The sequence below is a fragment of the Electrona antarctica genome, assembly GCF_951216825.1.
Source record: "Electrona antarctica genome assembly, chromosome: 9".
Classification (NCBI taxonomy): domain Eukaryota; kingdom Metazoa; phylum Chordata; class Actinopteri; order Myctophiformes; family Myctophidae; genus Electrona; species Electrona antarctica.
This window is the reverse complement of record NC_136790.1, coordinates 41865325-41888277: the sequence shown is the minus strand read 5'-3', so window position 1 is coordinate 41888277 and position 22953 is coordinate 41865325. Positions and strand designations below refer to the sequence as shown.

Below are 22953 nucleotides of genomic sequence, written 5' to 3'. Positions count from 1 at the left end.
ATGGAATTAATGTGGCCGCGAAACTACAAGGGTATGAAAGCAATGTCGCTGCTAATATACGTCACGCCCAGCTGTCAATGCATTGCGTTCCTGAGATTCCTCGTTGACGTAAGCTCAGCTGGCAGTGACTCAACTCGTAGTAACCACAAAACATTAAATATCAATTAAAAAAATAAAAACTAGAAAAGTGCCCTTCTGGGCACAGGTCTCCACCAAGGAGGACAGGGGTGTGTGTGATGTTTGGCAAAATGTTTAGGAGAAATATAAACATGTATTGTGTGTGTGTGACGCCACCATGAGGCTGATTTGAAAACTGTCAAGTGGCATTTCTTCCTCAGCCTAGTGGGAATATGCATGCACAGTTTCACCGCGGTCGGACGCTGCGTTGAGTAGTTGTGGCGATTTGTACAAAACGGGTACAAAGCGGGCTACTCCTAAAAAGTTTAGAAGCCAATCTTAGGCAATGAAGGTGGATTATGAGAAATCAAACAAACCCGGTTTTTCCTTGGCCTCTAGGGAGTTGGCATACAAAGTTATCCACAGATCCGTGCAGTTAGAGGTAAAACACTTTTCGGCCAGTTATAGCGCCACCATGAGGCCGAGTTGAAAATGTTCATGTGGCATTTCTTCCTCGGCCTAGTGGGAATGTGCGTGCACAATTTCACGGAAATCACACGATGTGTTCATGATTTGCAGCATTTTCATCGTTCAGAGGTTCATCGTTGGCATCCAGGGAGTGTGTGTGCAAAAGTTGGCATCGACCGGGTTAACGGTGCCGGAGATTAGCTGTTCACAGACGGACGGACACACGGACGGACACACGGACGGACGGACGGAGTGCAAAACATACTCTCTCCCCATGCCTTCGGCCTGGTGGAGACAACTACTCTCTCCCCATGCCTTCGGCCTGGTGGAGACAATAAAAAGTACACAAACCTGTGAACTGGCGCCCTCTACTGACAGTGACGTCAGGACTTCGGTGCTCTATACTTTAGCTGAAAAATAGCAGATCTACAGGCTCATAGTGCGGCACAGAGTGCCGCTACAAACTTGTAGATCTGCTATTTTTTTAAAGAAAATCGTGAAAATGTAACACAAATCATTGAATATTATATATTTTTTTTTTAACTCAAATCTTTGCTTCGGGGGGGGGGGGGGGGGGGGGGGGGGGGGACACGACGACTACAAATCTTCAGATGGGGGTCTGCGGCCAAATATAGATAATTCTGGGGGTCCTTGACACTCGTTGCGCAACAGTGAGACGTCATCGAAAATGTTCCCCCCCCCCTGTTTAGCCGACGACAACGAAAATGACTCGCGATCTAAATCATCCCGTCCAAGGGCTACAGCAGTGTTGATTTCGTCGACTAAAACATGCTTGTCGACTACCTCTTTTTCACTGACGAAAAGTAAATGGAAACTAAATTAAAACTAAGCTATACTAAAGCTAAGACAATATTTATCGACAATTTTGATAACAAATATAAACTAGACTAAAATGTTAGGAAGGGACCAGTGGACATTAAGAGATCCAGTAAGGATTTACACTTGGTTGCACGCTGAAAATAGCCGATCTATATGTGTATACTGACGGACGGTGAGGTTTTGGGGGGATGAATGGAGCTCGTAACGTGACTCAGAGATGACTTACGCCTCATGGACCGTAGCCCCGACAGACAGGAAGTGCAGCGGGGTGCATCCGTGGGAAAGGTATAGGGAGGGGGCTCTCTCAAACTAAGCCATTTAGTAACGGCTCCGCGTTCCCCCTCGCCCCAGATTCCTGCTTCTCTCCTTTTTCTCTGTACAACCCCCCCCCCCCCCCCCCCTCCTCCCACGTGCACACATAAGACATCAAATGGGGCTTCAGCCCCTGCCCCTTGGCTTTTACCCGTCTGTATAAAACAACTGCCCTTTCCAGAGCACGGATGTAGCATTTACTACATGGTGAAAGAAATGCAAATGAACCCTCCTTTCAAATTTGTTTAGAAATCCATGTTGTATACACACCGTATCTCCACTAGCGAAAGAGTGCAGGGTTGCACCTCAAAAATATAGCTGATCTACAGCTGCGACCCGTTGAGAGCTTGTAGATCTGCTATTTTCACTACTATTATCCAAAAGTGCCCTCTTGGCAATGAGACGGGCTTCTTCTGAAGTAACAGCAAGGCTGGGGCGGTCGCAGAGCAGGGACGTGCACACATAGACATCAATGGGGGCTTCAGCCCCTGCCCCTTTTACCCCGTCTGTAAAACAACTGCCCTCTCCAGACCACGAATGCAGCATTTACTACATGGTGAAATAAATGCAAATGCCACTCCTTTCCATGCCATGCCATGCCGGAAGGCAGCATTCAGGAGAATTGCTTTTTCTCCGAAGTCTCCTGAACCTGGAACGCAGCATATTTTTGCATTGAACACATTTGTTTTATAAATCCATGTCGTACACAGCATCTCCACTAGCTAAAGAGTGCAGGGTTGCGCCTCATAAAATAGCTGATCTACAAGCGCTTGTATCTGCTATTTTTGTCCAAAAGTGCCCTCTTACAGGATTCCAGCCCCTGCCTCTCTAACACTCTCTGCACGTCCCTGCCCCTACCCCCCCCCCCTTCCACTCCTCATTCGTTCCTCTCCCAATCTCTTGGGCCTTTTCCCCTCTATCTCTCTCTCTCTCTATCCATCTCTATTGTCTCTCTATCAGGGCCCCTGCCCCTCTCTCTCTCTCTCTATCCATCTCTATTGTCTCTCTATCAGGGCCCCTGCCCCTCTCTCTCTCTCTCTATCCATCTCTATTGTCTCTCTATCAGGGCCCCTGCCCCTCTCTCTCTCTCTCTATCCATCTCTATTGTCTCTCTATCAGGGCCCCTGCCCCTCTCTCTCTCTCTCTATCCATCTCTATTGTCTCTCTATCAGGGCCCCTGCCCCTCTCTCTCTCTCTCTCTCTATCCATCTCTATTGTCTCTCTATCAGGGCCCCTGCCCCTCTCTCTCTCTCTCTATCCATCTCTATTGTCTCTCTATCAGGGCCCCTGCCCCTCTCTCTCTCTCTCTATCCATCTCTATTGTCTCTCTATCAGGGCCCCTGCCCCTCTCTCTCTCTCTCTATCCATCTCTATTGTCTCTCTATCAGGGCCCCTGCCCCTCTCTCTCTATCCATCTCTATTGTATCTCTATCAGGGCCCCTGCCCCTCTCTCTCCCTCTATCCATCTCTATTGTCTCTCTATCAGGGCCCCTGCCCCTCTCTCTCTCTCTCTCTATCCATCTCTATTGTCTCTCTATCAGGGCCCCTGCCCCTCTCTCTCTATCCATCTCTATTGTATCTCTATCAGGGCCCCTGCCCCTCTCTCTCCCTCTATCCATCTCTATTGTCTCTCTATCAGGGCCCCTGCCCCTCTCTCTCTCTCTCTATCCATCTCTATCAGGGCCCCTGACTGTCCATCTTTAATGTGACATGGATGAACAGGTGTCTGTTAACGGCTCACAGCTTCTCTATCTCTCTCTCTCCGTCTCTCATGCTCTCTCGCTCACCCTCCCTCCCATGCAGTGGATGCTCTCTCGCTCACCCTCCCAGTGTCTTATCTTCTTCTTTCTTTTTTTCCCTCTTTGCTCTCTAGGCTGTGTTCACTCCCCCATCTCATCTCACGTGCCCACTTCTCTCTCTCTCTCTCTCTCTCTCTGATGGTCTCTCGCTCCACTAGACCATTAGTCCCCCCCCCCCCCCCCCCCATGCTGTTAAATACACTCAGTTCCTGCTGTGAGAACACCACCACCTGCCCATTCCATATTACCAGTGTGCTGATTGGCTGAATGCACGTGGTCGGTGTACAGTACAGTACAGTACAGTACACACACACACACACACACACACACACACACACACACACACACACACACACACACACACACACACACACACACACACACACACACACACACACACACACACACACACACACACACACACACACACACACACACACACACACACACACACACACACACACAATGATTACACGCAGAGTGGATGGATGGATACAGCAGCTATGACAACCACTGCAGCGTCGCCATATATATATATATACAAACCCCATATTCTACCCTCCAAATCCTCCACACTTTGTGGCAGCGGTGGCCGAACGGATAGCGGCGCGGTCTAGATACCGGAAGGTTCCCAGTTCGAATCAGCCGTCCGACACGTTAAAATTACCACCGCTGAAATGCCCTTGAACAAGGCATCAACCACTACGATGAAATGTGTTCTATGAGCAGGGCCTGGCTGGAAACAAGTTCTTGAGCTTAGCCCAGATACCCTGGGTAAATATAGATTTCATTTCATTTCATTTCATTTCACACCCCGCGGCTGAGCTGAGCTGAACCGTGCGTGCGTGCGTGCGTGCACTTGTATTACTATACTTGTGTGCTATATAGGCTTACAATTAGGAAATGATGATTCAGGTCGGAGTTATAAAAATGATCTGATCTATACTAGGTTGTACCAGCGGTGTCGCATCATCCACTGCATGAGAATAATAGCAGTTGTTGTACGAAGCTATCACGTGCTGCAGAATGTTGTGGGCGTCATGTGTAGACTGGGCTGTTTCACTGTGCAGAACTAAATATAACTCGGCCTTAAGAGTTATGCTTAAACATTGCAACAAAGAAAAAGAAAAAGAAAAAAAAGGGGGGGAAAAAGCATTTATAAAATTGCCATTCTCAAATGTTCCCCGAAATTATATATATAGCTGCGATGCAAACGTGGGCATGTTCGTTGTCGAGCCGCGAGTGTGGTGCAGGGAAGCCTGCTGTGAGCTGTACAGCTCGTCTGCCTGCACACGTTAGAAAGACCCACATGTGAAGCTATAGGGGGGGGTGAAGTGACATGGAAGGATTAGGAGGGGGCGGGAGGCGATCAGAGAGAGTTGATCTGCGCTGCACGCGGTACACACACACACACACACACACACACTTTTTTTATAAAAGGACTTTCGAATGATTTCCATTGACTACATTAATTCCCTAACCTCTCTATATAAGATAAGGGATGTGTGAATGCATCGTAGTATCGTCTACACATACTATAGTGTCCTGATGAATGATCTTTCTATAAGGACCAATTATAAGAATCTATCCATCTGCTCTAACTCTTAATCCTATAAAATATGAGTCGTATAGCAGGATACATTTCCTCACTTTCTTCCTTGGGGAAGTTTGGTTCTCACAAAGTCAGTAATGCGTGCATGAGCCATGCACGCACTGTAGACACAAACACATGCACGCACTGTAGACACAAACGAGGGTCAATACAAAAGTTCAGCAGAGACAGACAGCGTGCGTGACTGAGCCGCACGCACGCACGCACGCACGCACGCACGCACGCACGATAATTCTAAGGCTGGCTCATTGTGCATAGCAAACAGGGCTTCCATATAATCCTGTTATATGCCCATCGTGTGTGCCCATCCATCAATGGCAAAAATTATGAATGGCTTTCACTTCTGAGCACACGAAGGGATCAGCATCAAATTAGTTGCTTATGAAATCCAAATGGATTTAATTCTGACGAGGCAGTGGCAGAGTATAGGGCGGCCTCTCCTTATGAAGGAACACAGACAATTACAGCCATTAGCTGATTTATTCTCCTTAGGATGAATAACACACAATGACTTTGTTCTACATATGTGAACAAAAAGTCAAAGTCGAAAAATAGTTTTATTTATTTATTTTATTGTCTCCACCAGGCCGACGGCATGGGGAGAGAGTATGTTTTGCACTCCGTTCGTTCGTCCGTCCGACCGTCCGTCCGTCCGTCCGTTACCAGCTAATCTCCGGCACCGTTGGCCCGATCGATGCCAAACTGTGCACCCACACACACACACACACACACACACACACACACACTACCTGGATGCCAACGATGAACCTCTGCCCCAAAACGGCCACGCCGATTTGCGGCCTCGATTTATCGATTTGCCAAATATGAGTCGTTTCACATCCCTAGTTCTACAGTGGTTTTTGATGGCATTATCGTATAGAGAATGCCATCTGTGTTGTTTTCGTCGACTAAAACTATGACAAAAAATGTTTGTCGACTACCTTTTTCCACTGATGAATGTTAGGCAGGGACTAGTGGACAAGAGATCCAGTAGAAGTCATTTTACACCTGGTCTGAAAATAGCAGATCTACGATTCTACGTGCTATTTTAGATCGGCTATTTTCAGCAAGTGTAAAATCTGTCATTACGGAAGTTCCAGACCCCCAGGAACGCACCCAGGGTGCCGGCCCTGTTGCGCACAGATGGTGAAGAACAATGCTGTTTTTGTGCTCAGACCCAGCACCACACACAGACCCAGGCAGCCAGCCAGCCAGCCAGCCACACACATAGCTCCGCAAGGGAGTGGTTGCAACACTCAAAAATAAATAATAAATTACAATACAGGTACAAACTTAAAGCCTTTGATAAAATAAAGGAATTATTTCATAGAATCTGAACCCACTTTTGAAATCGTTCGTACACACCAGTGTCGTTTTTGGCAGAACATTTTGATTTTAGTTTTAGTCATAGTGTCTTGAATAGTTTTCATTTAGTTTTAGTCACATTTTAGTCACCTGGAATGTTTTAGTGTTAGTCTAGTTTTAGTTGACTAAATATCATAAGATTTTAGTCGACTAAATCTACAGTTGACTAAAATTTATTTTGGTGGGCCTTGATGCCGTTTAATGACTGATTTTACACTTGCTGAAAATAGCCGATCTACAAGCTCACAACGTAGATCGGCTATTTTCAGCATGCAACCAATTGTAAAAGGACTTAGTGGATCTCTTGTCCACTAGTCCCTTCCTAACATTTTAGCCTAGTTTTTATTTGTTGACGAAATTGTCAGTATATTTAGTCTTAGTTTTAGTCATCATAGCTTAGTTTTTATTTAGTTTCCATTTAGTTTTCGTCAGTGGAAAAAGGTAGTCGACGTACATTTTTCGTCTTAGTTTTAGTCGACGAAAACAACACTGGTACACACAACCGACCAAAAAGGATTATTTGTATCAGAGAGCATTCTCAACCTTCTGTTCTCAAACCTTCCTTTTCAGATGGAACAGCATGTTTTACAGAATGTTCTCTCCCCTCTCTTTTCATACCAGTGATGAAAAACAAGCAAACGACCTGAAAATAAACCAATTTGTCGCGGCACATTCGCTCCACTTTTTGTCTACACAGAGAGCAGCGTTCTACCTCTTTCACGCAGCTCTAGAGAAGGTTTTAGATATTCATTTAGCTAATGGGTATAGGGAACGTGTTTAGGCAAACCATCTGTAACATATTTCTCTCCTCTGCTTCCTTTCAGGCGTCACGTGTGTGTGTGTGTGTGTGTGTGTGTGTGTGTGTGTGTGTGTGTGTGCGCGCACGCGCGCGCGCGCGCGTGCGTGCGTTGTGTGCGCACATAACTTGAGGCAGTGTAAGAGACATGAAAGAGCCCTGTTATCAATAATGAAATGCGACCGGTTATAAATTATACACGAACACAGGAAAATCTAGGAAGTGGGCACTTCCAGGTGTATCTGCAACCAGCTGCCAAAGGATAATCCTACTATAAATGTGCCACGTCTCTGCGTATACGTGCGTGTGTGTGTGTGTGTGTGTGTGTGTGTGTGTGTGTACGGTTGTAATGCACGTAACTCGAGAACCGTTTGCCCCACCGACTTCACATTAGACACACGCGTTCCACACCCCCGCAGGGAGTGCAGTGCCCGGTATCGAGGCGGTTGGACCCACGGTTCTCCAGAACCACCACAAAAAGGCTCTGGTCAGGCTCTGCCAGTGGGCCTAATCAGCCTAAATACCCCCACCTGTGCAATAGGCCTATCTCACAGCCCGCTTTCCACGCCCACTTCCGGTAAATAGTGGTGTCTTTAACATGAGCATTTACACGTTTTTTTCTCTGGAGAATCTAAGTACATTTTCTAATGTAAAAATGTGACAGACCAATATTATTATGAAGCAAACAAGATGGTAAATCAGGTCGAACAGATAGAACAAACCTTACCTTGAGAAAACAAAAGTTGTAGACTTCTTAAATTACCTCGGTTAACATGTAGTGTCTATGGAGTGACGTCACGCTATCACCACTAACCCCGAAAGGGGGCGTATTTAGGGGGGCGGGGAAATTCTGTGAGATAGGCTTATTCCCAACCTCTGCCTCAGCCAATTGATTGCCATGGCAACCCCACACCTGACAATTGATTACTTAACCAGTACACTTTTCACAGTCAATCAGTTTGCCCTCTTCACACACAGGCAGACAGAAAGATACAGAGATCTCCATTAGGGATGCCAGAAAGTGACCATCAGCCAAATCGAATAATCGACAGCTCTGCCGATTATCAATATCAGATCAAAACTTTTAAGATTTTATATTATGCACATGCCATGGTCACATAACCATTATATGTTGAGTGCATGCTATGATGGTTACAGTTTTATAATCAGTTTTGATGAGTAAACCTTTGTGGAGATCTTCTCAGTTCTCATATGCTAGTTACTGCTATTCAGGATGGACAATGAAATCCATTTGGATTTGGGGAGAAGTAGTTTCATAAGGGGCTAGTATGAAGTACTTGATATAAACAGAAAACGTTCAGTTCACTAGTCTACACTCTACAACTGCCTTCATTTCATCTGATTGTCTGTCTGGCAGGCACTTAACAAGCGATCGTTAACTGTGTCTGTTAGAGAGAGGGGCAGAGAAGAGTGGCTTTGCTCAACTTGATTTATACTTATATTCTCCACTCTGATGAAGGTACATGTTCGATATATCATGCAGCCTTAATTACTTATTAGACTCTGACGATTAATCGGAGTAGTACACAACCAATGTAAAGGTACTACAGTATATGCACCATTCAGTAGTCAGTAGTACACAACCCAATGTAAAGGTACTACAGTATATGCACCATTCAGTAGTCAGTAGTACACAACCCAATGCGGTGAGTGTGGTGAGTTGTGTTACAATTTTTTGCTGTCACGTACTAGCAGTGTTGTTTTCGTCGATTAAAACTAAGACGAAAACTGAATAAAACGAAATGAAAACTAAGCTATGACGACTAAACCTAAGACTAAATATATTGGCAATTTCGTCAAAAAATAAAAACTAGACTAAAATGTTAGGAAGGGACTAGTGGACAAGAGATCCAGTATGAGTCATTTTACAATTGGTTGCATGCTGAAACAAATTTTAGTCGACTAAATCGACTGTAGATTTGGTCTACTAAAATAGCATGACATTTAGTCGACTAAAACTAGACTAAACACTAAAACATTCCAGGTGACAAAATGTGACTGAAACTAAATGAAAACTATTCAAAAGACTATGACTAAAACTAAAAATCTAATTTTGCTGCCAAAAACAACACTGCAGTATGAAGAAAGTTGAGACAGGTGGGAGAGAGATGTCACAGAAGGTGTGACACTGACACCGTGTCATAACTATACACTGACACCACGGCGCGTAAACAGCGCCTCAAACTGTGACTCCGCCCACAAACGGGGGAAGTTGTGATTTTCGCTCGTTCACTGCAATGCAATTTGCGGCATTTTCAAAACAATATTGAGCAGAGTAGCGATTATCAATTGAAAGATCTGTTGCCCGTGGACAAGGCAAGCTACCTCCGCAAGTTAGATAGCATCGGCATAGATGTTTGTCCGTATGTGATTAAGGATTGGACCAAGTTGCATTGGCAGCCATAGAAATTTCCGGGGTAAATTCTTACCCCGGATGTGACGTTTTTGGGCGTTCCTGTCTAGCGTGGTGTCAGTGTATGGGAAAGATGTCAAAGAACTAAATAATTGTGTCTGACAACACCGCAATGCACTGTGCAGCATCGCTCTCTCTACCCGCAGATCTGTAAATGGCAAAATGGTGCATTTATATAGCGCCTTTATCCAAGGCGCTTTACATAGAGCACATTCACCCATTCACAAACACATTCATACACCTTTACATAGATTGTGCATTACATTCGCCCATTCACACACACATCCATACACCGAACCCTGCAAGGCACCAACCAGCACATCAGGAGCAATTAGGGGTTCAGTGTCTTGCTCAAGGACGCTTCGACACTAACTCTGGGGGAGCCCGGGTTCGAACTGGGAACCTTGCGGTTACCATCCAGCCACTCTACCCTTGAGCCTCCACCGCCCCTATGTGATAAAGATATTTTACAAATAGTGAATGAAGTACCTTCTCTTTCCTCACAACTTTGAAAACACAGCAATTCCGAATGCATGCACATACAATACAGTAGTACTAGGGCTGCAACCAACGATTATTTTCATAATCGATTCATCTGCCGATTATTTAATTAACGATTAATCGGATTATGGCACTTATTTAGCCATCACCTTATCAATTAGATTTTAGGTTATTTTAGACATGTTCAAACTAACACAAAAGACATTAAAGATTAAATATGCATTAAGTATTCATGCTTTAATGTAATGTATAATATAACTATGAAAAAACTGGTTAAGTGGGAAAAACACCAGTGATTAGTTGCCAATTAGATTACGATTACTAAATTAGTTGGCCAATAATTGAATAATCAATTCAATTTACGATTAATCGTTGCGGCCTTAGTATGTACACCCTCATGCACACGCATACACACTCACACAATGTATTTTAAATAAAGATCTTTCTGACTATCGTTTATTAATTGAAATCCACTCCCAGTTGGTTTAGATAAACAAGCTTGGAGAGTGAAACACTGGTATGCATAAAATAAGTAAATGCTCAACAATACAATATGCTGCTACAGTACCCTATCATATAGTAATGAATTATATCATTTAACAGGTTCAGTCCATCCGACGTGTCCACACGTCATAAGCAATCCAACCGACGGGTTGCTAGGACGTGTGTAGCGCATCTTCAATGATATCAAACGAGAGAAGAATATATATATATATTTCTTTTTTTAGTTGGACTCCAAGGCCACCATACGCTTTGCTCTTCGTTCACCCCCGGTCCCGGTCACTTCCTAGTTTACAGCTGCAGAAAGAATGCCTCGTCTCTCCTAATCTAGGGCGCTCTCCGTGGTTTTGATCTGATGGATATACTAAGCTCTTCATTTCTGACTTCTCATCCGCCTCTCGTTCAAAAATATGAATGCGAGGGACTGATGGATAATTTGGAATTATTAAGATTTAATTGTTTGTGGATGGAAGTTTACATGTTCCCAATGACTTATTCTTCATATGCCCTGTATCCTACTGATTTTAATTCTCCCCCAGCCAGCGTGTATAGATAAATAATTGTTTGGTTTCCCGATTGTCTGCCTCCCTCTGATGAAAAACATGTTATTTTGGCCTTGGTGCGCAAGGCAGCCGTCTCCAACTAACTAGAATTAACTAGTCCCGGAACCCAGTTAGGGACTACAAAGTCACCCTTAAACTACATATCCCATGCATTATGCTTCCTGGTTTTGACAGGATGTGATTGTATGAACTTCCTTTGGCTGTTTGACACTGTGTGCCTTGTGGGCTCTGTGTGCCTTCTCAAATCTTGATCAAAATTATATATATATACCGTCTCCATTTTGCGAGACGGGGAGAGACATTTTGTAATTGGCTGTATGTGGATCTGTTCTGTGCTCTCCGAACTAAAATTAATTGGCAAAACCATATCTGCTCCTGACTGGACCTCATTTCTTTCTGTGGACTCATCTATTCTATTGGGTATTTAAAAGGTATTTTTCTAAGTATTTTCTACTTAAGGTAGCATTTGGATATTGATCAAAGTATTCCTGTTAAAGCTAATTATTAACTTTATAATCTAAAAGGTTTACAACCATTTTTGTAAATTGTTAGAGGCTCTCTGCCTAGGTATTTTTTGTACTCTGATTACTTTCAAAAGTATTTTTATAGTTCCAGAGTTTCAGCTCTGCTATCGAAGTATTACAGTACAGTCCTTTCTTATTATCATTATTAATTAGGGTAATTATAAATTTACATAACAGGGACCATCAGTGATTATTATCAGATTCTTAGCGAGGTAGGCAGGGCAAAAATATGTCTCCGATTCTTTTCCGGAACCGGAGAGGGGGGGGGGGGGGGGGGGGGGGGGGCGCTTTACAGAGTAAAGGGCCATGTCTTCCCGGCACCCCGAGCTTCTATTTTGAAGGACTCCCGGCGTTGATTGTGTTAAAGTAGACACTTCAAATTTGTCCCGCTTTTGAGAACTTCAGGAGGACCATTGATTTCGTTGAGCGCTGGGTTTTTAAAAATCGCAATCAAGTTCAAGTTGATTAACATCTGGAAAAGTTATGATTATGATAATGAATTGTATTTAATATATTCAAAACAACGTTCCGACGTGCTGATTAGGTATGCTCCGTCTGCTGTTGTCTCGCTGATGATGCATCAAGATGAAGACAGACATGGCGTTCAGACTATTACTAAATTAAACAAAATGTGCTAAGTATCTCTCTCCATTATCCTTCTTCAGCTCCCTGAAGCACAGCAATCAGACAGACAGCTGTCTTCATGAAAGCCATATTTCCAACTGAAGGGGAACGGGAGGGGATGGTGGGGAGGGGCGGCGGCGTTTCAAAGGGTTTGTTGGAGGAAAAGCATTTCTCAGAAGAAGGGAATAAAAGCTTTTTCATATTCGCTATAGCGCTCGTCATTACACTTCAGATGGTCTGCCTGTGTGTCGCCTTAACCCGTTGATGCCTGGTGCAACCTATACGTTGTTCTACCCTTGATGCCGGCGCTCTCTCTGTGTCTCATCAGCTATTGTTATAATTTAGCTATTGAAAAATAGCAGATCTACAAGCTCATAGCGCGCCACGAGTGGCGCGCTATGAACTTGTAGGTCTGCTATTTTTGAAAAAACATAACTATTTAAAAAAATAATGAATCAAAATTTGAAGGTTTTCAGAAACCTTAGGTCGACAGGCCCTAGAAGGCGTTCCCAGATTCAGCCTCAGGTATCAATGGGTTAATCACCTGATGCATGGGGCGGGTGGTAATAATGGCTGTCAATGGGGAGAGGGCCATTAATCCATTCTGGACGGGGAACCCCTTTTGGTGTTTTAAGCGTTTTGTTATACTTTAGCTATTGGAAAATAGCAGATCTACAAGCTCGTAGCGCAGCACCGAGTGCCGTGCTACGAGCTCGTAGGTCTGCCATTTTTGAAAAGTCGTGAAAATGTGGTGCAAACCTTTGAATATATATTCTTTCAGAGCGAACGTTGTTAACTCAAATCTTTGCTTCTGGAAGGAGGGGGGGGGGGGGTCCCTGGAACAACGTATTTTCAGCTGGGGGGTCGGCGGACAATTACATATAATTCTGGGGGTCCTTGACATGAAAATGTTAGAGAACGACTGCCACAGAAACAGGCTATTCAGAAAACTGTCAGGATTTAGAGGACATTTGTAGAATGGTCTTGGGGTCTAAATGGGTTAAAGAGTATTTACAGCCCTGGTCGTGATGACCGTGTAAGAAGGCCGGGGCAAATTATAACAGTTATCATTAAGTAACCAGGTGGGCTCTGTGTGAAAGCTCTTATGCTGTTCAGTCCGGCAAAGCTTGATTTATTCTTGGTTGCATAACTCACTTTTGGGTTTTTTTGTGTGTGCATTTTGCCTTTTAGAAAACTGACTAGTGTGGTTTTCATCGACTAAAACTAAGACGAAAAATGTCCGTCGACTACCTTTTTCCACTGAAGGAAACTAAATGGAAACTAAATGAAAACTAAGCTATGATGACAAAAAATAAGAACATTCTAACATTCCAAGCATTCGTTTTGCGCAAAATCACTCCGTGGGCTAAAAAACGGCCATAGCCACCCACGCGCACGTGCGTGCGTGCGCGCGTGCGTGCGTGCGTGCGTGGGTGCGTGCGTGCGTGCGTGCGTGCGTGCGTGCGTGCGTGCGAATGGGTGAATGTAATGCACGATCTATGTAAAGCCTTTTGGATGCGCTATGTAAATGCACCATTTACCAAGTGCCAAACCTACGGTGATGGGGGGGGTGGGTTTATATAAAGATTTTATCTTTATTTCTCCCTCCTGGTGAAGGAACTTGGGAGTACTTACAAAGGCGTTTGTAAGGTGTTAAATTTGAGGTAATTATTATTTTTGTATCATTCTTCGGTCAATGTACTACTATTAACATTTAATTTACTACTATTAACATTTAATTTACTACTACAACATAGTAGAAGTGGAGTTACTGATATACAATGTTATAGAGTCCTGGTCTTCTAGGCATCTAACCACTTAACCCATTTAGGACTGAGGCAGATTCTTAAAAAAAAATGTCTTAAATCCTAAACGTTTTCTGAAAAAACCCTATGTTTCTATGTCAGTGGTGCTCAACCTATTTCATGTCAAGGAGCCCCCTATCTGAAAATATGTTGTTCCAGGGAAACCCAGACGTTTTTATAGGGAGGAAAAAAAGTCTGGGACCGAGTCCACTTCAATTCGGCATACAGTAGCGCAAACGCTGTCACGCTGATCACTCTCGACTGTGGATCAAGAGGTAGAGCAGGTCGTCCAATGATCCATGGGTCGGCGGTTCGAATCCCGGCTCCTCCTGTCTACATGTCGAAGTGTCCTTGGGCAAGACACTGAACACCAAATTGCTCCCGATGTGCTGGTTGGTACCTTGCATGGCTTCCGCCGCAATCGGTGTATGAATGTGTGTGTGAATGGGTGAATGTAATGCACAATCTATGTAAAGCGCCTTGGATAAAGGCGCAATATAAATGCACCATTTCTCTGCTGATTTCTGATCGTCTGCACCTTTGCTAAATTGACACACACACACACACACACACACACACACACACACACACACACACACACACACACACACACACACACACACACACACACACACACACACACACACACACACACACACACACACACACACACACACACACACACACACACACACACACACACACACACACACACACACACACACACACACACACACACACACACTCTCTCTCTGTTGCTCTAATGAATTAGTCTCATGTCGCGCAGCTGCGTCTAGATTCTCCCGGCGGATCCTGCCGCATAGGTGGACCCCAGGCTACTTATCCACTATAGTCCCTTCGTAACATTTTAGTCTAGTTTGTATTTGTTGACGAAAATGTGAGTATATTTAGTCTTAGTCATAGCTTAGCTTAGTTTTCATTTAGTTTCCATTTTAGTATTCGTCAGTGGAAAAAGGTAGTCGACGAACATGTTTCGTCTTAGTTTTTAGTCGACGAAAAACAAACACTGGTGTGTATAGAGGGATAGCTGCAGCCATCGATCAGCCTGCAGAGGAACCGGAGACACAGGTGTGGTGGTGAGGTCACACACTGGACGGAGCCAAACAGAATCCCCCCAGGACTCTGTGTGTGTGTGTGTGTGTGTGTGTGTGTGTGTGTGTGTGTGTGTGTGTAAGGACCTTGGCCGTGCCCTTGTTGATGTAAGTAACACGGCAGCAGTCAAAGGGCTGAAATCCAAACCGAGTCCCCCCCCCCCCGGGTTGTGGGCCGGGCTGTGACGCCTCGTCCTGTTTGTGTGTGACATCTGACAAGGCCTTTTAATATTTAACCACCACTAATGGCCTCCTCTTCATCCCTCTCTCTTTTCTCACTCTCTTTTCCCCCCCGTTTGTTTCAAATACTCTCATACAGCTTTGACTCCTCATGCGTCAGAATCGTGGGAAGAAATAAATAAATAAAAATCGATCGGAATGAGTTTACCGATATTGGGGAGGGGGGGACTTTGGGAGTGACACAATATTTTTCAATTCATTGACATATACATATGTGTTTCTCGTTTATTCGATTAATCAAAATAATCTTAAATCGACAGAACAATAGCTAAGAAACGGATTGATAGTTGCAGGGAGATGCAGAAAAAACGGACGAACAGTTAAGAAGGCTTTTTTTACCTTTAGGGAGGGAGAAGGGCAGTGTTAAAGGAGAATCCCATGCTAGAAGGCTTTCTTACCTTTATTTGTAGTTGTTACGTCTCCACCAAAGAGGTCCAGGTGTTATTTGTAGTTGTTACGTCCCCACCAAAGATGTCCAGGTGTTATTTGTAGTTGTTACGTCCCCACCAAAGAGGTACAGGTGATAGTGATAGTTTTTGTGCTAATTCGCTTATTTCCATCGAAAAAAGTAGTAAAGTGTGCCGCTTGGGATACTATTTACATTATGAAGAGAGGATATATACAAAAAAAATGTATTTGATTTTTGAGCGATGGAAATAAGCGAATTAGCACAACACCCCAATGCCCCATTCAATTCAATACAATTCAATTCAATTCATTGAGGGCTTATGGTAGGGGAAATAGCCTATAATGCGCTTTTGCACAAAATAACAACTACAAATAAAGGTAAGAAAGCCTTCTAGCATGGAATTCTCCTTTAAGAGCAACAACAATAATAATGACATGAGCAAACTTCACATCCTCAATCAATCTGCGGCTTCTCAAGGACGAGGTCAGGAGAACCACTCCAGTCTAAGCTTTTGTTCGATCGGCTATTTCTGTCTGTAACGAATCTGGATCGTTTATCTAAGATGATGCTGCAGCTCCAAAGACTGGCCTTCACAAGACCAGAGGTAAATGGATCTAGAACTCTACAAACACAAATAACCACCAACACAAGTAATTTATCCCATTTAGGCCTGACGTCGAAATTTTAAAAATGTCTTCTAAATCCTGACAGTTTTCTGAAATACCTATGTTTCTATATCAGTTGTGCTCAATATTTCATGTCAAGAACACCCCAAAAACTATATATAATTGGCCACCCACCCCCATCAGAAAATATGTTGTTCCAGGAACCCCTCAGAAGCAAAGATTAGTCAAAAACCGTTCGCTCTGAAAGAATATAATATTCAAAGATTTGCACCACATTTTTGCGGTTTAAAAAAAATGTGCAGACCTAGAAGCTCGTATCGCGGCACTCGCCGCGCTATGAGCTTGTAGATCTGCTATTTTTCAATAGCTAAAGTATAACATAATGCTTAAAACATCAACAGGGGTTCCCGTTCAGAATGGGTTAAGTCTCAAGTCCTGAAATAACCGAAATGATCTATCTTGGGACAGGTTCTCTGCTTTATTAAAAACAAATGAGTTTTAGAAGGTTTCTGTCATCTGAAAATAAGGCTGATCACTCCACAAGAGTAAGATAATTGATTAGTAAAAATTAGTGATTGGGGGATTAATCGCAAACACATCGGTATCGGACGATTGTAGTTGTTTTTAGATTACTCAGCATCGGTTCGATTAAATAATCAGACCGATCAATTAATCAGTCCGATTGATCGGTTTGTCTTTACAGATAAACAAGCCCAAAGTACCAGCTTGAACAGATCTACAAGCTCACAATATTAGATATAAAGGTATTTAAGTTAAATCTGACTTGCCTATAAGCCTGCCGTGAAGATACCCTGTTACATGTATTTTTCAGAATGGACAAAATGATTATAATTTTTCAATACTTTTTTTCAATACAATCACATCGACATCGGTAATATCGGTTATCGGCCATAACAGCAATTAATTATATCGGAGATCGATATCGGCCAAAATGTCTCATCGGCACATCCCTAAACTTAATACAAAATGTTTGCAACTAATAACTTTACTTGATTGTTTTATCCTATGGATGTTTTGCTCAAGGAATCCTATAGTCAGCCAAATGTGTGACTTGTCAAGGTTTGAGACTGCCAAAATAATTTAGGAAGGGATATTTTCCATTATGTTACACTACTTTTATGCCATTAGAATAGTGCCCAGAAAAGTCCCCACTGCCTATAGTAATCAACATAATTATTATACATAAATATGCATTTAATTGGTTTAATAAAGTTATGTTCATTTCATCCAATAAATGTTGCATACATCTCATGTGTTCTCCCATTGTATTAACCCTGATCCTAGCCTTGGAGACTGCAGGCGTTTTGATTTCAAAGGAGATTATTTAAAAAATAAAAAATGGCTGGGCGAGACATGCATGAGACCTGGCATACGAGTGGGACTGAACCTTGTATTTTTGCTATTCTTTCACAGCAAAGGTTTTAACTCAAAGCTTCTTGGGGGGGGGGGGGGCTGAAACTACATATTTTCAGATGGAGGTCGGCGGCCAAATACAGAAATTCTTTGGGGTCCTTGACATGAAATAGTTTGAAAACCACTGACATAGAAACAGGGTTTTTTTTCGGAAAACTGTCATGATTTAGAAGACATTTGTAGAATCTGCACTCAGGTCTAAATGGGTAACCACGGGTCTCTGTGTCCCAATGAACATCTTACAGAGGAAAAACACTAAAATGCAAGGCCCCATTCAGATCATTCTTCATGAATGATCCATGATGCTAACGACAATCAGAACTTTAACAGGATCCATTTGCAAAGATGCGCTGCTGTTGTTGCCAGGCTACATTAGCTAAACCTACATTCTGGTGAGCATTATTTGAGGATGAAACAAAGTTGGAGAGCTGGAGATGTTGAGAAACCTCATGAGCTGCTAGACATATTTCTGGTAAGCATAAGAGAGGGCTTATGGGTTGGAGGTCGAACAAACGCTCATATACACTTTGAAGTGGTAGTATTTTCCAACATGAAGAGTGCCTTCAACATCTGTTCCATCAAAAAACACAACTGGGATTCATCGTAGCAGCTCAAACGGAGATTAGTGACTCAGGATCATTCAAATGTTACCATGGCTTCTAAATGTACAGACTCAAAGTGTACCCCTCAACCTGGTCAGATTTGTTTAACCCATTTTGGGGCGGGAAACCCTTTTGGTGTTTTAAGCATTATGTTATACTTTAGCAATTGAAAAATAGCAGATCTACAAGCTCATAGCGTGGCACCGAGTGCCGCGCTATGAGCTTGTAGGTCTGCTATTTTTGAAAAATCGTGAAAATGTAGTGCAAATCTTTGAATATATATTCTTTCGGAGCGAACGTTTTTAACTCAAATCTTTGCTTCTGGGGGAGTCCCATTTTCAGGTGGGGGTCGGCGGCCAATTACATATAATCTTGGGGGTCCTTGACGTGAAAATGTTTGAGAACGGCTCACATAGAAACATGGGTTTAGCTAATAGCTAAACAGCTAAAGCCATTATTATAATAGTTTTCTGAAAACCCAGTTAATAGCTAAAGTATAACATAATGCTTAAAACACCAAAAGGGGTTCCCGCCCAAAATGGGTTGAAGTCAAACGATGGCTTGCCTTAAAGTTACTCTCCCTTAATCAGCGTTGAAGATGGAAAAAGGACATGTGTCGTGAAAATATTCCCCATCTGCTGAGACTAATGCTTTATTTGCATCATTCATAATACTGAATCACATGTTGCACCATCATAAATTAGCCAATCTGTAAGCCCACAACGATACGTCGCAAATGTTCATAATACATGGATTAATGTGGTTGAAGCTGCTCTTAAGAACTTTTGATTCATTTTTTGCCTGTATTTTGTTTGTGTGGTGGAACCCATTTGATGCATCTACATTTTGAAAACACATAACTAAGAGCTTAAAAGCAGCTGTATATATATATATATATTTTGTGTGTGTGTGTGTGTGTGTGTGTGTGTGTGTGTGTGTGTGTGTGTGTGTGTGTGTGTGTGTGTGTGTGTGTGTGTGTCGGGGACTACTACTATTTTGGCATTCAATGTTGTATTTCCACAAATGAGTCTTGGGGGTCGTCTTAACCCTTTCTGGGGGGGAACCCCTTTTGGGGTTCTGCACAGTATGTACAGTATTCAAAAATTTAGAAGCATTTGATGCTGCTATAAAAATGTTTGACGTTTTTTCAGAAAACTTAGGTCAGGGCGGCTTTAAGGCGTTTTTTTTTTAGAATCGGCCTCAGGCCTAAATATAATCAGAGTGGTGTCAGAGCCATCAAATAGAAGAGTTACGATACGGGCAGAAACCGAGCGCTGGAGCGCTGTGCATGCAGCCTGAACGGAGACAAGGTGGAGTTGGAAATACATCGTTTTCAACAAGGGCGGCGCAAATAAGAGCTATTTTAAGCAATGTGTGCAACATGACAACTGTAACGCAGTTTGCGTAACTCTGTCTATAGAGAGTATGCGCATGCTTAAAGTCAATGGCACATCGAGTGGCAAATCGAGTGGCAAAGCAACATGCAAAGTGAGTTTAACATTGTTTAATGCAATCAGATAGGACTTTTCTGTGTGGATGTATGGGCTGTCAAGGCCAGAAAGTAGTTTTTTGCCACTCAGTAGGCCTTCCTGCATAGCTTCCTGGTTTGATGATGATGTCATGCGCATACCCTCTCTGAATACGGTGAACAAATTCCAGTTGGTTACCTGTCTGTGATGCAGCTGGACCGTTGCACCGCTCGTTGAGACAGCGGCCTCTTGTAGGCTGGAGTTAGAACCATGTTGTGGCCGTCCGGCAGCATCTTCATACTCGATACAATCAAAGTTGGTCTTCCACACCATCACCTAGAAGTATACAAGCATATCATTGTTAAAACCCATTTAGGCCTGACGTCGAAATAAAAAAAATGTCTTCTAAATCCTGACAGTTTTCTGAAATACCTATCTTTCTATATCAGTGGTGCTCAATATTTCATGTCAGGAAAAAATATATATAAAAATGTAATTGGCCACCGACCCCCATCTGAAAATGTGTTGTTCCAGGAACCTCTCAGAAGCAAAGATTTGAGTTAAAAATGTTCGCTCTGAAAGAATATATATTCAAAGGTTTGAGCCACATTTTCAAGATTTTTCAAAAATAGCAGACCTACAAGCTCTGAGTGCCGCGCTACGAGCTTGTAGATCTGCAATTTTTCAATAGCTAAAGTATTACATAATTCTTAAAACACCAAAAGGGGTTCCTGTCCAGAATTGGTTAACGTCTGGCCAAAAATAAATTGTCGAAAAATCGAAAATGACGCACCGTCCTTGTTTTTGTTTTTTGTGAGTGCTATCCCACATGCTTCGATGTCGAGTACATGTTTTGGGGGATTTAATACCACAGAATTGTTTCATTCTGGGAAGGCGCATCCAACAGCCCACAGGCGTTGACACTAAGGGTTTCCCACCTGCCCACCTGGCAGGTAAATAAAACTTTCGGGCAGGTGGAGTTTACTTTCAATTTGCCCGACTGAGCAAGTGCTTGCTTGAGAGCAACAGTCTATAAAACATCTTTCTAAACACCTGAACGTGGCCAGAGTGTTCCGGTCTGTGGAATGTAAGAGCACGGTTTACCTATAATGTGCTGTTTTCACTGTTGCTACACTACACAAGAAAGACTAAGGGCTCCATTCTCGTCACGCTAAACCCCTTATCCCTAAACTTTTATTATTATTTTTATTATTTTGCAAAACATTTTTGAATAGTTAAAATGGCCAGTCTACAAGCTCACAACGTGTCAATGTAGATTGGCTAGTTGAACTATTAAAAAATGTTTTTCAAAATAGTAAAAAAAAAAAGGCAAAGAAGTTTAGGCATAAGGGGTTTAGCGGTGATGGAGCCCTAAATGTGAACTCATAGTCATATTCATAGCTAGGTATCTGGCACACAAATTGAGGTATGATTTTATTTTATTTTATTTTGCACAGCCCCCAGAAAGTAATAAAACGTTACATTAAAGTGTTAAATTGTTAAATAGTTTTAGTCACATTTTACTAGTCACCTGGAATGTTTTAGTGTTAGTCTAGTTTTAGTCGACTAAAACTAGACTTAGTCTTAGTCTTTGACTTAGTCGACTAAAATGTATTTTGTCGGGCCTTGATGCCGTCGTAATGACAGCATTTTTCAAACTTGCTGAAAATAGCCGATCTACAAGCTCAGCTCGTCCACTAGTCCCTTCCTAACATTTTAGTCTAGTTTTTATTTGTTGACGAAATTGCCCATATATTTAGTCTTAGTTTTAGTCATCATAGCTTAGTTTTTATTTAGTTTTCGTCAGTGAAAAAAGGTAGTCGACGAATATTTTTCGTCTTAGTTTTAGTCGACGGAATCAACACTGGACCATACCGGTAACAAATTTCACCCTCAGTCAAAACGGTAACTTTTTGGTCGTTACCTGTTCATCGGAGCCTCCGGAGGCAAAGAGCTCTCCCGTCCTGGAGAATGCCACGCAGGTTGCCGAACCCTGCGAGGTGAGGGGTGGTGAGGGGAGGTGAGGGGTTGTGAGGGGTGGGTAGCGATGCAGGAACGCGTGCGGGGAGAGAAGAACAACAGGAATCAACAGACAGATCACATCAGAGAGCATTATACAAATGGCATTCAAGAAAACAACTGTGCAATGCTGAGCGCTTTAAGAAAACAACAATGCTGAGCGCTTTAAGACAGAGACGTAGAGCAATAAAAGAATCAAAGTAACACCAGCAAAGTTGTTAATTTAAAACTTGTGGGTAAAGATTGAACCACCAGAGTCACACCCAGAGTTACCCTGGGTGTATTTCTTAACGAACATTGAGTGAAAAAAGCAGAACTACAATGCCACAGTGCGTTGCACTGCAACACGTACATTTTAAGAAATGTTGTGCAGTAGTATAGAGCATTGGTTCCCAAAGTGGGGTCCGGGGACCCCCAGGGGTCCTTGAGGGAGTTCCAGGGGGTCCCCCAGCTAAATGATACTTAGGAACCAAATGGAACCTTATGGGTCTGTAACTCTGAGAGTGTACAAATGGACCCCAATGGGTCCATTTGGTTGCATTTGTACACTCTGAGTTAAAGTTAACATTGATGTTACAATACAAAATTGGGGGTCCCAGAGATAGAAATGCCATTAAATGGGGGGTCCGTATAGACTAAAAGCATGTAAAACTGGGGGTCCTTCACAACGGGTTGTGAATCACTGCTAGAGCCGTCAAAATCTTCTCTTATGGGGGTCCCTGGCGTATGCTTTCAAATGGGGGTCCGGGGGCTGCTTAGTGTCAATTTGGGGGTCCTTGAC

The 22953-nt window shown here is 43.0% G+C and overlaps 1 protein-coding gene across 2 annotated transcripts in view; it reads right to left on the bottom strand.

The window, feature by feature from the left end:
• The window catches only part of poc1a (POC1 centriolar protein A), a 65552-nt gene that overhangs the window by 22522 nt on the left and 20077 nt on the right, over window positions 1–22953 (bottom strand). For both annotated transcript variants that reach the window (XM_079510394.1, XM_079510395.1), the window contains exons 8-9: window positions 22078–22146; window positions 20352–20489 (exon numbers count right to left, since the gene is read on the bottom strand). In XM_079510394.1, the coding sequence (XP_079366520.1) occupies window positions 20352–20489; window positions 22078–22146 (207 nt within the window). The remainder of the gene's footprint in view (window positions 1–20351; window positions 20490–22077; window positions 22147–22953) is intronic.